At 43.3% G+C, this 14,994-nt stretch overlaps 1 protein-coding gene across 1 annotated transcript; it reads left to right on the top strand.

Moving 5' to 3' along the window:
- On the top strand, window positions 1–9,498 carry sall1b (spalt-like transcription factor 1b; the record flags this gene model as incomplete). The annotated part of the gene is made up of 2 exons (XM_083666215.1): window positions 1–3,210; window positions 8,410–9,498. 2 exons carry the CDS (start codon window positions 1–3, stop codon window positions 8,845–8,847), a joined length of 3,648 nt encoding a protein of 1,215 aa, XP_083522341.1. The 3' UTR covers window positions 8,848–9,498.
- Between the last annotated feature and the right edge of the window lie 5,496 nt (window positions 9,499–14,994).

The following is a 14,994-nucleotide window of genomic DNA, read 5'->3' as shown; positions in this document are numbered from 1 at the left end:
ATGTTCCCTTCAGCCTCACAATCGCCCAGTACACCAGGGGAACAAACGGAAACAATCAATAACTTTGAAATAGAAGAGTGCAGTGATCTCTCAGATGAGAAAACAGAGGGAAATGGAGAATCTATGGATGTTTCTAGTAGTAAGAGTAGCCACAGCAATCTAGATAGCCCCAGCAGCAGCAAGAACAGCAGCTGCAATGGCAGTAGTACTGAAAGTATTACTGATATTGTCTCATGTACCTCAGTTCTCCCAACATCGTTACCTCAACCTGGCAACCTTTCACAGGGGACATTCTCATGGTTTAACAACAACAGTAATGTCATCATTGAAAACCTAGAGAGCACCAAAGTGGCTGTGGCCCAGTTTTCACAACAGAATCGCTCAGACAATGGTTGCAGTGGCAGCAGTAAGATGGCTGTCTCATCTCTGATGGAACAGCTCCTGGCTCTGCAGTTGCAGCAGATCCACCAGCTACAACTGATTGATCAGATACGTCACCAAGTATTACTGTTTGCCTCTCAGAGATCAGAGGTATCAGAGACACCCTCAAACAGCCCTCAAGGTACTCTAGCATCAAAGCATGCCAACCAACTGACAACCCTCAGTTCTCATCTATCCCAGCAGCTAGCTGCAGCCGCTGGATTAGCTCAGAGCCTGGCTAGCCAGTCTACCAGCATCTGTCACTTTAAACGCTTAACAGCGACAGTGCAGTTACCCCAGAGCAACCTTAGTGGTGGTGTCACACTGTCCAATACTGAACCTTTACAAAACATAGGCAAACTCGTAACCTCAGCAGTTAGAAAGCAGCCTTCAAGAATGCAGTCGAATCAGGCTATCAGTCTTTACCCTCAATTCGGTTTTTCAGCCCCAACCAAAATGTCCTCTCTGGTGCTTGGCACAGGTAGCTTGCTAAAATCATCTAATAACCCACGTCTACCTCAGCAACCACCTTGCAATCAAACACCCCCCAGCTCTACACCAAGCATTGGTGCAATTGTTGAGGACCTCAATGCCTTGACAGTCTTGGCCCAACAGAGGAATGGCAAACCATCTAATGTGACCTCTTTTGAACCCAAAAGCTTTTCTGAAGAGGCTTTCTTCAAACACAAATGCAGGTTTTGTGCCAAAGTGTTTGGGAGTGACAGTGCCTTGCAGATCCATTTACGATCCCACACTGGAGAGAGGCCATACAAATGCAACATCTGTGGGAATCGTTTCTCCACCCGAGGAAACCTGAAGGTACACTTCCAGCGACACAAAGAACGGTACCCCCACATCCAGATGAACCCTTACCCTGTTCCAGAACATCTGGACAACATCCCAACAAGCACAGGGATCCCTTATGGCATGTCCATGCCTCCAGAGAAGCCAGTCCCATGCTGGCTGGATAGTAAGCCAGCTCTCACCACTTTGGCAACCTCTGTCGGGTTGTTGCTCCCATCAGGATCATCCAACTTGCCCTTTTTCATTAAGAAAGAGGAGCAGCCTGTCTCAATAACCACATCTTGTAGTCCATGTGCACGTGACTCTAGTGCAACAGTGAAGACTAGCAAGAGCACAGACTTTGCAGAGGCAAGGAAAAGGACTTTCTCCACCTTGCATTTGAAAACTGAAGATGTTAAACCCCCTTTGAACTGCGTCTCAAAAATTTGCACCAAAGCAAATAGATCAACTGATTATGTACCCACAGATATCCCATCCATTAGTACCAATCCCATCAAGTTGGAGTCGTTCAAGGCCAAATATAATTTCAGAGAAGCCCTTGATCCCTTGCAGACTTCAGAGACCTCCAAACTCCAGCAATTAGTGGAGAACATTGATAAGAAGTCGACAGACCCCAATGAGTGTGTCATCTGCCACCGTATACTTAGCTGTCAGAGTGCCCTTAAAATGCACTACCGCACTCATACAGGAGAGCGGCCCTTCAGGTGTAAAGTATGTGGCAGAGCCTTCTCCACCAAAGGGAACCTCAAGACGCATCACACCATCCATCGTGCCACGCCGCCACTGCGGGTCCAGCACTCCTGCCCCATCTGCCAGAGAAAGTTCACCAATGCCGTGGTCCTACAGCAGCACATCCGCATGCACATGGGTGGACAGATCCCCAACGTAGCCCTGCCGGACCAGAGCTACTCAAAGTTAAAAGAATCTGATGGAGGATTGGTAGATGAAAGGAAATTAGAAGACCAGGAGAACTTATCTGATGACGATATGGAGGACTTCCACGACAGTGGGATTGCAGGGATTTCTAGGTTGAAATCTTCATCTGGCAGCTTGTCTCCATCTCCTTCCAATATTATGGGAGCAGGGTCCATTGATGCCCACATGAAGACTAGTTATCATGGACCAGTTGGGGAAATACAAGTCAATTGGTTAAAAACTGTGAAAGAGGCACAATTTGAAGAGGATTGTCAAGTCTATAACTCATCATGTCTTGGAGACCAAAGTGGTGGTAGTCTTGCTGTTTCTGATACTACCACTTACAAGCAGTCTCTTTCTTCAAACAAGAGTGCCCCAGTTCGTTGTAGCCCCACACAGTTTGAAGAAACATACAAGGCACACATCAACCCAAGCCCCCAGCAGTTCAATGTCAGTGGTGTATCACCGCTTGACCTAAAATCATTAAATCAGCTTAAGGATCCCACAAATTTGATCCACACTTTCCACGAACGTAGCCTCTTCAAGAACACAGCATGTGACATATGTGCGAAGACATTTGCCTGCCAAAGTGCCTTGGACATCCATTATCGAAGCCATACAAAGGAGAGACCTTTCATTTGCACAGCATGCAACCGGGGGTTCTCCACCAAGGGAAACCTAAAGCAGCACATGCTGACCCACCAGATGAGGGACTTGCCATCCCAGCTGTTTGAGCCCTCCAATCCCAGCCTTGCCTCCAGCCCCAACTCATCCATACTCTTCATTGGCTCCCCAATCATCAAAACAGAGATGAATGGTTTTCTGAACGTCAACGTCTATGGGGACGGAAGGGATCATCCAGGCAGTTTGAGGACCTCTTCAGCCCCCATGTCCCCAGTGCTTGCTGCCCCTCCACCTCGACGGGCACCCAAGCAGCACTATTGTCACACTTGTGGGAAGACCTTCTCTTCCTCCAGTGCTCTGCAGATCCATGAGAGGACCCACACTGGGGAGAAACCATTTGCCTGCACTGTCTGTGGACGGGCATTCACCACCAAAGGAAATCTGAAGGTATGTTCCATCTTTACATTTAGTTTTTAGAGATATGATTTAGACAGATTAAAATGATGGTTTGGAGTAGTAGTAGGCTATGGCTGGTTCAGGTTGGTGAACTGCCACTATGGGGCACAGGTCAGAGTGCAAGGAGTAGGCAGGAGCTGAAAATCCATTGAGAATAAATGTAACACACAAGCTAACAAGGATAAATGCACCAGGTAATTAGGTTTACAGAGAAACAAGAAAGAATTATGGTGAAAACTAAAAGGGCTTGAATGTAACAATACAATTTGGTGGTTAGCAATACACAATAAAAGCACATACATCACGCACAACAAGGTGTAAGTAGGTTAGGTTAACTGGCTGCCCCATACAGCACCAATGACTACTGAGAGAAACACACTAAAAATAAAGATGAGGTGAGCAGAGGAATGTCAATCAGGGAAGTGGGATCAGGTGTGGCTAGTGGAAGTGGCAGGGAAGAAGGGGCGTGGCCAGAAGGTTATTGGGGAATGGGAGTGAGAGCCATGACCCTTCACAACACAGATGCTTTATTTGAGTAGGAGTTTGTCAAGCATATATTAACTGTCATACTACACTGTTGGATTGTTGATTATGGCCTGGTTATTAACATGTTTTTAACTAAATAAAATCCAGTATTTTTGTGTTGAGACCGCCTCTTCTAGGAACATGCATAGATTATTCATTTAAGGCAGCACCTCTTCTATTGTTGTTTGAGTGCAAGGTTACGTATGTAACCACAGTTATGTGAGCTAATTGGATCACTCCAATATGGTATCGTTCTGCACGGCAGGAAACACTCCAAGTAACGATTTTCAGATTAGTCCCATGTCATGTACTGGGTAATGCTGCAGCTGCTGCTGACCCCCTTAACACTAGTCGTCCCAACGGACGTCCATGTGCCCAATGTGACACTTTATAATAAAATAACTGCTGTTGTGTAACCCATGTCCTCCTCCTTTTGTGACTTTTCCTATATGTCTGTTTTTAACATTTTCAAAATCACACATAGAAAGGAAGCATTTTCATAACTACCACACCTTTTTTTGATAGCCATCATGTCCAAGTCACGTCCTGAGGCATGTTTAACACCTGCCCCCAAAACACCATAGCTTTACCCTCATCGTGGTGAACTGACCTTACAGTTATGAATGGCTTACCCATGTCAACCATAATAGCGATATCAGCAACATAGACAGATATACCAGACATAGCCATTGAGACATGATCATTTGTTTTGAATATGTTGTTTTGAATATGATTTGCATGGTGGAGCATAAGAGACAACGGATTTGTCTGTGGACTAATATGTGGGCGCATAGCTACTGAAAGAAGAAGCGATTTTGTGTCCACTTACATTTCTTTAACTTAAGCACATGACTGGTGTATAGACCTTCTTGCATATACAGTATGTATAATTATATTTCCTTACATGTCATTATTGCTTCAGATTTGTGTTCTGTTTTATGTACCATAGATCACTGAACAAAAGTACTGGAGTGATCCAATTAGCTCACATAACATGCATACATACATACGTAACCTTTGTTATGTAGCACTATATTGGATCACTCCAATATGGTATTAGAGTACCAGATCAATCGGTGAAGTAGGCCTGGGCCAGACAAGTCCAGTCAGGCTGAGCTCAGGGCAGGTGTTGTTGATGTGTTCCTCCCTCCACTCCGGAAGCGGAGGCCACACCAAGTACAGTCATCCCGACCTCATTGCTGGGGGCAACATTGACTCAATAGTGTTGAGCAAAAATACTAAACAGTGCCCAACTGGTTGAGGTGCAAATGTCAGCCAGTTAACCGGGCACAACACACTGGGGGATACGCCTGGGTCACCCACAGCAGCGGGAGGGGGATATGCAGATAAATATAAGGGTCAGTTCACATGTTCACAGTTCACACAGACAGGACCTTTGGTAAGAATGAAGGGTTAGGACGGAGGGTGACACCCATCTACATTTACATTTACATTTATGGCATTTAGCAGACACCTTTATCCAAAGTGACTTACAACAAATATATTTGTCGAAGTAAGTGAATCATCTATCCATCAGTCGTAATAAGAAAAAGTAATCTATGCTAGGACCAGGGGCTATTGGCAATCACAATCCTAGAAGAAGGAAGAATTACCTTTTTTTGTTTATTTTTATTTTTATTTTTTTTATTTTTTATTTACAAGAGAGAAACTTGTACAGGGGGGTAGTGGGAATGAAGAGATCTTTAGGAGGGACAGGACAGGAGGGACCCTTTTGTCTGGACCCATTCGGGAAACATTCATTGCTCACAGAGAGAGCATGAACTTAACTGACCCTTTTGGTGGAGGTAATAGCCAACAGGAAAGCAACCTTCATAGATAGGGGCTTTAAGGACACTGACTCCAGGGGTTTAAAGGGTGGTTTAGTAAGACATGACAGCACTACTTCAAAGTCCAAGCTGGGCACTGAGGGGACGCAGACGTCGGACACCCCTCATAAACCTGGAGAGCTATGGGTGGCTACCCATCGGTCCCTCCAGGCCGTCGTAGTGACATGCAGAGACAGCGGCCAGGTACACTCTCAGTGTAGAGGCTGCTTGAGCAGTGACTACAAAAACTGCAAAACAGTTTGTACATCACACGACTCAGAAACAGCATTGTGACCCTCACACCAAGCATGAAATATGCTCCACTGGATTTGATGCGCCACATTGGTGGAGCAAGCCCTGGTATTCTGCAATGTGTTAGCCACATCCACCTGAAGCAGCTGGTGGCCCATCATGTGGACCCTAACCAGGGTAGCTGTGAGCAGGGGGAATGGTGGGAACGCGTGAACCGCTGTTGCCGGCCCATTGTGAGCTCGGGCATCCAGGCTCAGAAGACCTGGCGGATTCAACATCGAGAACCAGCTGGAGCAGTGAGTGTTTTTCTGGTCCACCTGCGGTCTCCCAAACCTGTCCCACAGCTGGAGCACCTGAGGGTGTAGACTCCAGTCCGCTGCATTGTTCCAGACCCCTGGGATATGCACTGCTCACAGCGATGTTAGGTGGGACTGAATCCACAGCAAGAGCTCCCGAGCCATCTTGTCATGATTGCAGGCCTCTCTGGTGACCCCTGTGGTGTTGTACAATTGAACCAGGACATTCAGTCCTTCTAGGTAAGGCTGGAACTGCTGAGGGCCAGCCGAATCGCCCTGAGTTCCAGCATGTTGATGTGTTGGCCACTCAATGGGAGTGAATCATCACTGAAGCGGGCTGAGCGGACCGAGTAGCTGTTGGCACTCTTACACAGATATGGCTCATCCAAGACGAAAACGGTTGAAGTAGGATAGAATTTTTGCCACTCTCACCTAAGGGAAACGTGCCTTCATGAGAGACAAGTTTATCAGTCTGAGACAACCAAAGGTAGCGACGTAAGGACACAGTTGAACCTAAGGCCTTGCCATTAGCATGCTCTACTGGCCTGGAGCAGAGTGAGCAGCTTGGACATCTCTGTGGCTTCCGTGAGGAGATCCTCGTTTCCTATTGGATCAGCAGAGACAACTAGGACTGGAACATCGCAGCCCTGTTATTAAGGTGGGCCATGATGGCAAGGGTCTTCATGCAATCAGCGCCGTTTCTTTTGAGTCCTGGTCTGAGAAGAGGCTCCCTGCCAATGATCTTTGATCTCCAATCAGGGAGGATCATAGCTGCAGCCATGTTATCCATTGCTGGATATTTTCCCCAAGGACTCCGGTTCAGACATGATGGCCCATGGCTTAGTCTGGCTAGCATAGGGGAAGCATCCCTGCATCTTGGTCCAGTATTCGCCAAATGCCAGAGCGAACTGGGGGCAGATGGGAATAAGCACCTGAATATTCCACCTTGAGATCAAGGGCGGTAACCACCTTCACCAAAAGGTGTTGTGTAGCTTCCGTCACTACTGGGTGGCACTGACACTACAGACTGACCGGAGCCCTGATGTGCCAGGAACACCGAGGCCGAGAACTCCAGGTCATAGGGTGATGACAAAGGACATCGTCATCATTCTCCTCTAGAGCATTCACCTCATCTTGTAGGCTTGCCACCTGCTGCTCAAGGCGGATCCTCAGCCATGCCGGGAGGGTTACGTCAAAAAATTAAGATACGTTGCATAAGAGTTACGTAAATTATGACTTGCGTGGCGGTTAGGCCGTGTTGGAACCAAAAAAAAAGTGCCCCCAGCGTGATTCGAACCAGCAACGCTCAGGTTACGTCAAAAACTGAAGATACGTTGTGTAAGAGTTACGTGAATTACGACTTGCGTGAAGGTTAGGACGTATTAGCTGTATTAGCACCCAAAAAAAAATAATCGAACCAGCAACGTTCAGGTTACAAATGTTCTGCCTTCCGTATTTACCTGCCAGTATAGATAGATAATACTACCGCACAGATCGTAGTCTTTGGTCTGCAGAAACGACCCCCCAGAACGTAATAATTTGGAGACTGGGTTGTAGTTTATACGTGGAGTTGGCAGGACTGAGGTGAACATGTGCTTGTAAGTTTTTGCTTAGTCCTGTAATAGTCACCTCACGCTAAGCTAGCAATATTGCATGGCTCAATATGGCAGAGCCCCGGGAGAGATAAAACGTGTCGCAACACTTATTAGTTTCACTCTCACAGGAAAACTGCACGTCCACTGGAGCGAAGCATACACAGTATCTCTATCTTGCGGGGATAGCCGTGGTCCCCGAGCCCGAAGTCTAAACCGGGAGGGTTGTGGTGGACAGACAGACAAACGAGTCACACAGACACCTAGTAAGGACATGCCCTCAGCGCCTCAATACAGGTAGACCAAACCGTGTATCGCCCAAGGTATGCAGTGTCGAACAAGCATTATACAACGACAAACTTTAAAAAGTTGCTATCCAAGCTTTGGATAGCTGAGAGTATATTCTCTTGTACACTCTTACGAAGTGAATCCTTCGGAAGCAGCTAGCCTATCCTTCGGCAGCTATTTAAGGGGGTCAGCCACCCAGTACACGGGACTAATCTAAAAGTTCTTACTCAGAGTGTATCCTGCTTTGCGGAAGGATACCCTCTTAGAGTGATCCAATATAATGCTACATAACCCTCTTCCATGAGGTTCAATTCTACCCAGTCTATTCTATGTTTCCCATGATTATTGATAATCCCATGATTCAATATATCAATATGCATGTAACTAATCATTGCTATCTTCCCTCTGCAGGTCCATATGGGAACTCACATGTGGAACAGTGCTCACACCAGGCGAGGTCGTAGACTGTCTGTAGACGGACCCTTGGTGTTCATGGGAGCCCATCCTGTGAAACTCCCAGGGCCTACTCAGAGGACCACAGCAGTCAGGTCCAGCAATGGAGACTCCCTTTGTCTCTGGAACCAATGTACAGACTCCCTCTCCAAGGGCTTGGTCATGAGGACCAACGACATCTCCGTCATCCAGAACGGATGTGTGCCCTACCTTTCTGGGCCAATGGGCCATAGTGGCGGCTCACCCATAGGGGGCGTATCTGTTGGTCAGGATAAACCACATCTTACAGAACTCAATAGCCCTCTGCTGGTGCATGGGAAGACTGATATGGAAAGAGGGACTCATTTCTGTTTCACACGATTGATAGAGGAAAGGAAGGAAATGATTGCCAATTAGGATTCTGGAATTATATTTTTGGAGTAGGAGGCAGGGGTATGTTGTTGAGCAACTGCAGCTTCACAACTTTAAGGAAATTAACTGCTACTCTTTAAATTAGATTATGTGTAACAAATGTACAGTTTTTAAGGATTCATGTATAAGTGATGATAACCAGTCAGTTGGCCAGTATAGTCTCCCTGCTTTCCTGCTAGTGGGATTATTAGAGTTGGGTGATATCTGTAACCTACTTAGATTTGTACTGGTTTACTGGTTTACACGTAACATTGTAGATTTATCATTTTTGAGGTGTTGATTATGTTAATTATGAGGAATTCACTCTTAACTGTCACATCTTTTGGAAAAAACACGTTGATATATTAATTATCTTAAGGCTATATCAATGTTCTTGTTATGTTAATTGTATGATATTTCCAGAAAACAACATGTAGTAATATGTAGTAACACAATATAACATACACATGTACAGAAAAGGACTGTTATTATAGTTATGTTAATAATTTCAAATGCATTGTAAATGACTTTGTTTCGCAGAAAATGTGTGGCCATTAAGATAATTAAGAACAGAGTAATATTTTTACCTCAGTAGTTCATTTTCCTTTTCTGTGATATGCTGTGGAACATTTTCTCTCTTCCCTGTTCAATAACAGTTGATAGATACAGACGTATGGTAAAGGTACTCCTCAAAATTTAATTTAGAAAAGAGCACCTGAAAATAATAAAGACTGAGATAGAAAGACGTAAAGTCTGCATAAATTCTGTCCAGATGTGTCTGTGTGTGTGTGTGTGTGTGTGTGTGTGTGTGTGTTCAACCATGTGTCATCAGCATCCATGTGGTGTGTGTGTACACACGCATCTATTGTCCTCTACTTAAGACATAATTTGATTTGATATGACACATGAAGGTAGCAGCTGATAATGTAGGATGCTACCCTAAAGCATTTTCATTTGCATAAGGAAGGCAGATTTCACCATGGCTTGTTTTTTTTCATATATGTAACCTTGTCACTTTGAAATGGAAACTGTGACTTCTGTCACTCTGGATTATCTTGGGATAGTTTATTGCTTGTGATGATCTTGACAGTCCTCTGACCAAAAACAAGTTGAATCAACATTGTCATACTATCGCAAGCATACAACCATGTTGCGTTTTCAATTTGGCCAGTGTTTGTTCAAAGATCAGTGACTATAGTTATTTCAACCATTTCTAAACATTGCTGCAAGTTAATAGCTTGACTAAGTGCTCTGTTCATCTAGTATGTATTGTTCACCTAGAGTATTTTCATGTTTTTAAAAGCCAGTATTCACAAAATTGTCTCTTGGTTTGTGTTGATGAGAAAATCTTCTTAAATTCACCACTATTTAAACTTCATGCTGCGAGTGAAACACAACCCCATTGAGTCTCCTGTTCTCCATGGTAGGAGTGTTCTGTTGAAAAGCCGACCAAATGCACAACATCTCTGACTCATAATAGCCCACTAATATGTCCATTGATGGTAACCACATTCATCTCACATATCAAATCCCCCCGTGAAAGAGCCAGGGTCCCTGTGCTGTCACTACTCATTATACATATCTCACAGTTCCACTGACCAGCTGACGGGGCCGAAACCTTAAACCAGCCCTTTGCCATTAGCATTAGAACATGAGTAATCAACTGGAATGAACCATCAGGGAAAACCGAAAACAAAACCCATCCAAAGCTATTCAAAGATGTATATCTCATATAGACAGACACGAATCATACACAGAGGCAGTCACAAACTGTACCTCTCAGGACCAAGAGAGCCCTTAACAGCTTTGTGCCAACATCAATAAGACTTTTAAATGAGCACTGATTGAACATTGTACTTTGTATTTGTCATGTCAACTATATCTATTTGTAATGTGTTGTTTATACAGTATTGAACTGTTATGTATGTATTCTGTATTACTGTCTGACCGGCCACCTGAAGTTCCTCCTGGGAAAACTAAAGTTCTATCTATCTATGTATTTATCTATCTATCTATCTATCTATCTATCTATCTATCTATCTATACAAATAATATTCACATAATCACACTCTCACACACACACACACACCCGTGCGCGTGCACACACACACACACACGCACACTCACACACACACTATTTCTTGTTGTAATTTAATGTCTAATAATTGATTTATGTATAATATATATTCCATCCATGCTAAATCTGATAGATATCAGAAACAGGCATTTGGTGAAATTTACTACAAAGATTACAGCACGATGATCTGTAAACAATAACTATTTGAAATTCAATAAAACACTGAAGAGAGAATACACTAATGTGTATTCATGCCGGTTAGAGCTAATTTGTGTTACATTACATTTGTTAATGGGATACTGACATCATGCTTGACCACACAAGGGACTCTGACAGGGTATCTTCTCTTCACTGAATTAGCACAACATGACAAATATTACAAGATCGGTGTGTATGTGTGCGCACACCACTACTTCAACATACCCTTGATGTTGACACTTTTAACAATAGATACATAGAAAACGCTAGAGAGTCACTGAGCACAATCAAAATGATTATGTTTCTGCACATCTTTCCTCCATATTCAAATATGTAGAGCTATGGCAGTGTATTACAGAATACATGACAGCAGAACTGGATACAATGCACTCAACAGCTTACTTTAAAAACTCATCACAGGCAAACAAATGTGCTTTTCTAATCATTGCATATTTCACTTCAAAACTGCTGATGTCAGCATGCTGTTTGCAAGATGGCATTTCCTTTGTAAGCATTTGAACAGTGATCATCGCACTTTTGTTACAGTGACAATGGAAATATTCAATAACAGAAGACCTGCCAAATCTGCGGCGGGGTGAAAATCTCTCCCCCACCAAACCCGACTGTCTGTTGATAACATTGTGATTATGCCTTTGTTGTCGGACGTGCCTATTGCACAGATCATTTCTGATCATAAAGCTGGGTCAACCCTTTCATAGCGACCCAGCGCATTTGTGCCTGTCTTTCTAGAGAGAGGTTGGCGGCAGCTTTAGCCATGTCCGCATTTTCATCCGTTCACATCAACGCCCTAATATCAGGCTTAGTTACTATAGCAGCCTCTCAGCGTCAGTTTGACAAGAACTGTCCTATAATCTGTATCTGTATTGTTATATCATGCTATTGACGATCAGCTATTAAAACATGAGTCGGTCCTCTGAGTTGTTCATAATTTTTTGATTCATGTTCTCTGCTTGCTGTGATTTGCATATGTCCACAAATCATCTCATGAATTAAATATTTTATGAATGAAGCCGTTATGTTGTGTCTCAATCAAAATCTAAATGGCTTCATGTAACAGGCATTAAGTGTATCTCAGTGTGCCTCTTAACTGATGTTTAAAGTTGAGATGATCTTGAATGTCTTCTTGATTTATGCATTTAGCAGTCACTAGCAAATAGCACTGTTATGTCGATCTGACGATGCTCTTCTCTCTGTCATCGCTCAAACGATCACCTCAGCTTTAATCATACACATCACTGCCCTCATCATAAGGTCTTAGCCCTCGATATATACTGGTGTGTTAACAAACACATCCTTTTCTCGTCTTATAGCTTGTATCCCAGCACCTTTCACTGCAGTAACTGAACTCTCAATAGATATAACCTTTCTGGTGACATCTCTTGATCATATTAGCCTACTGTCTACATGCTAATGCCAGTACCTCCATGTATGTCAATCAATGTCAATCTGGTCTCTTAATGTTGCTTTTGGCTGACTAGGCCAAAAACATGCCAATATCGAATATATAAACCCTTATTATTCCATGTCATGTGCACCAATGTACCCTCTCTCTCCAAGTGACAGTGTCTCACTTGGAGAGAGGTGTAGTCTGTAGGGGAGACCGAGGGCAATTTTACCATGTTTTGAAATTAATTTTACTCCTCAGAGACCACTCAACCTAGACCAGTCATTTTTTGATATCAGAAATGTAGCTGTCTACTAGTCATTCATAAACGTGTAGGACTCTAAAGAGTACGCTTGGATCACATTGATTTTAATCCAAAAACTATGATCTTACCAGTGGCAGCTGGTGCCGTTTTTTGGCCTTATTTATATGACAGCATTGGATGGCTTTTGGATGACTGCATTCATATTCCATTCACCCAGCTCAATGTAACATTGATAAGTTTAACATTGATAAGCTATGACATACCCAGCCCGGGCATGATATGAGAATTTGCCCACCCTATATCCATCATGAGGTTACATCCTAGCCTACATATAAAAGTTTATACCACTACACAGGAGGAGAGATAGATTGGCGTTATCAAGGTGTCAGTGATACATGTAATACCACCTTGCACACTCTTAGTTCACTTTCATAGCAGCCACATACAGCATCATCACGCGCTCTTCTCCTCTCACCTCTTCCCTTCGCCTGGGAACTTCAGTGCACAAAAGCTGTCTGTGACCAGGTGCAAAAACCTCTACACTAACCGCTACACAGCATACACCATTGTCACCATTTTAACGATAGTTTAGAAACTGAGAACTAATGCGATTAACCTACAATTCCAATCAATGTTTACAATCACAGAAACAGCAAGAGGTTACACTGGTGGGCCCGGTGCCAATACATTATAAAACTGAAAGCTTACCTTGAATCGGAGGAGTTGCAATTGGATAGCTTTAGCCAGCTAGCTAATATAAAAAGCATTCATTTGTTAGTCAGGTTGATGAGTAGGCAAAATAAGCTATCATTATCTAAGAACAAAAGATTTTTACAAAAATACGGTTTGTATATATGCCATCCAAAGCGACATACATTGCAGTGAGTGCATATATTTCAGTATATATGGTCCCAGTGGGAATCAAACCCACAACCTAAGCATTGTTACCGCCATGCTCTACCAACTGAGCCACAGAGGTTTGTGTGAGCTGTTTGAGTGCATTTTATGCAGCCGAATCGAGCACATTTACAGTTTTTATTTATTTAATCAAAATTCAAGGGAGAACCATCCTCCTCTTCCTCAATGGACTAGCCTCCACTGGATGTTACATTGGATGTTACATTGGATGTTACATGGGCCAGATCTAATATTGGAGTGGCACATATGGCTGAGTGCCTGAAACGGCAAGTATTATTTCGGCCAGACCTGGTGTAAATGTGGTTGACCAGTTCTGCATGAGAGTTGACATTTTGCTCATGGTCCAGCTCTGTTATGAGGAATGTGGCCCTGATATGTCCTGTAGTTACTGTTCCATCTTTGGTCTAAATGTGGGGGGCCAGTACTCATCAAAACCAGATGAGATGAGAAACATACCATATGAAGAAATCTAAACTCATCTCATTTGATTTTGATGAGTCTGTCAGTGGCCAGTAAATGTCCCAGACTAAGATTACTTGGCAAGAGGCCGAAGGCTAGGCTGCTTATGCAGTTGTTTAGATTGCTGTGTTGCTGGTAAGCTGGGTAGCTAAGTGTTCTTATAATTAGTCATTCACTTTTCAAGTCCTAAAGGTCTTTTCATCATTGTCTTAAATGTTCTTCAGTTAAACTGTAGTTAACCTGACTAGAATGTATTTTGTTCATTTTTGATCTGCCGTTAAGTTTAATAAATATCCAGCGCAGCCTGGATTTGAGTCTCTATTTGGTAAGTGTGTTGTGTGTTGAGTCTCTGAATTGTGTCGGTACTGCCCTCCAAAGTGCTCAAACTGTTTGCGTCCCTTAAATGATAGGTTTGTGATATTTAATGTTAGAATCAGATGGATCTTTATTTGGAAAGTTGTCTTTGGGCCAGGAGACTTAATTCATGACATGTTGCAACTTGGAAACTCTGATATTTCCAACTTGGAAAGTCATTGTAGGAAGATGATACGGGAGTTTCCCACTTGGAGAGTATCAGAACCAACGAATGGGAAGCACTACACAAATAACTGACGTTAATTTTAACTCTTGAGGTTCCGAGTATGGATTTGTTTAAACTACTGTTAACATCAGCTAATTTGATCCCCCGCTAACAAATACAAATAGGGGCATTCAACCAAGTTTTAAACTGCACAACCAAATCTACTCAAATTGCATCAAATTAAATATTTGGTTACAAGTGAATTGGCCACAAATTTGAAACTTGGTCAGTATTTCCATAACACATTTTTT

This window comes from Argentina silus (genome assembly GCF_951799395.1).
Source record: "Argentina silus genome assembly, chromosome: 3".
In the NCBI taxonomy this organism is placed as follows: Eukaryota; Metazoa; Chordata; class Actinopteri; order Argentiniformes; family Argentinidae; genus Argentina; species Argentina silus.
Note: the sequence above shows the minus strand (reverse complement) of the source record. Positions and strands in the feature narration are given on the sequence as shown.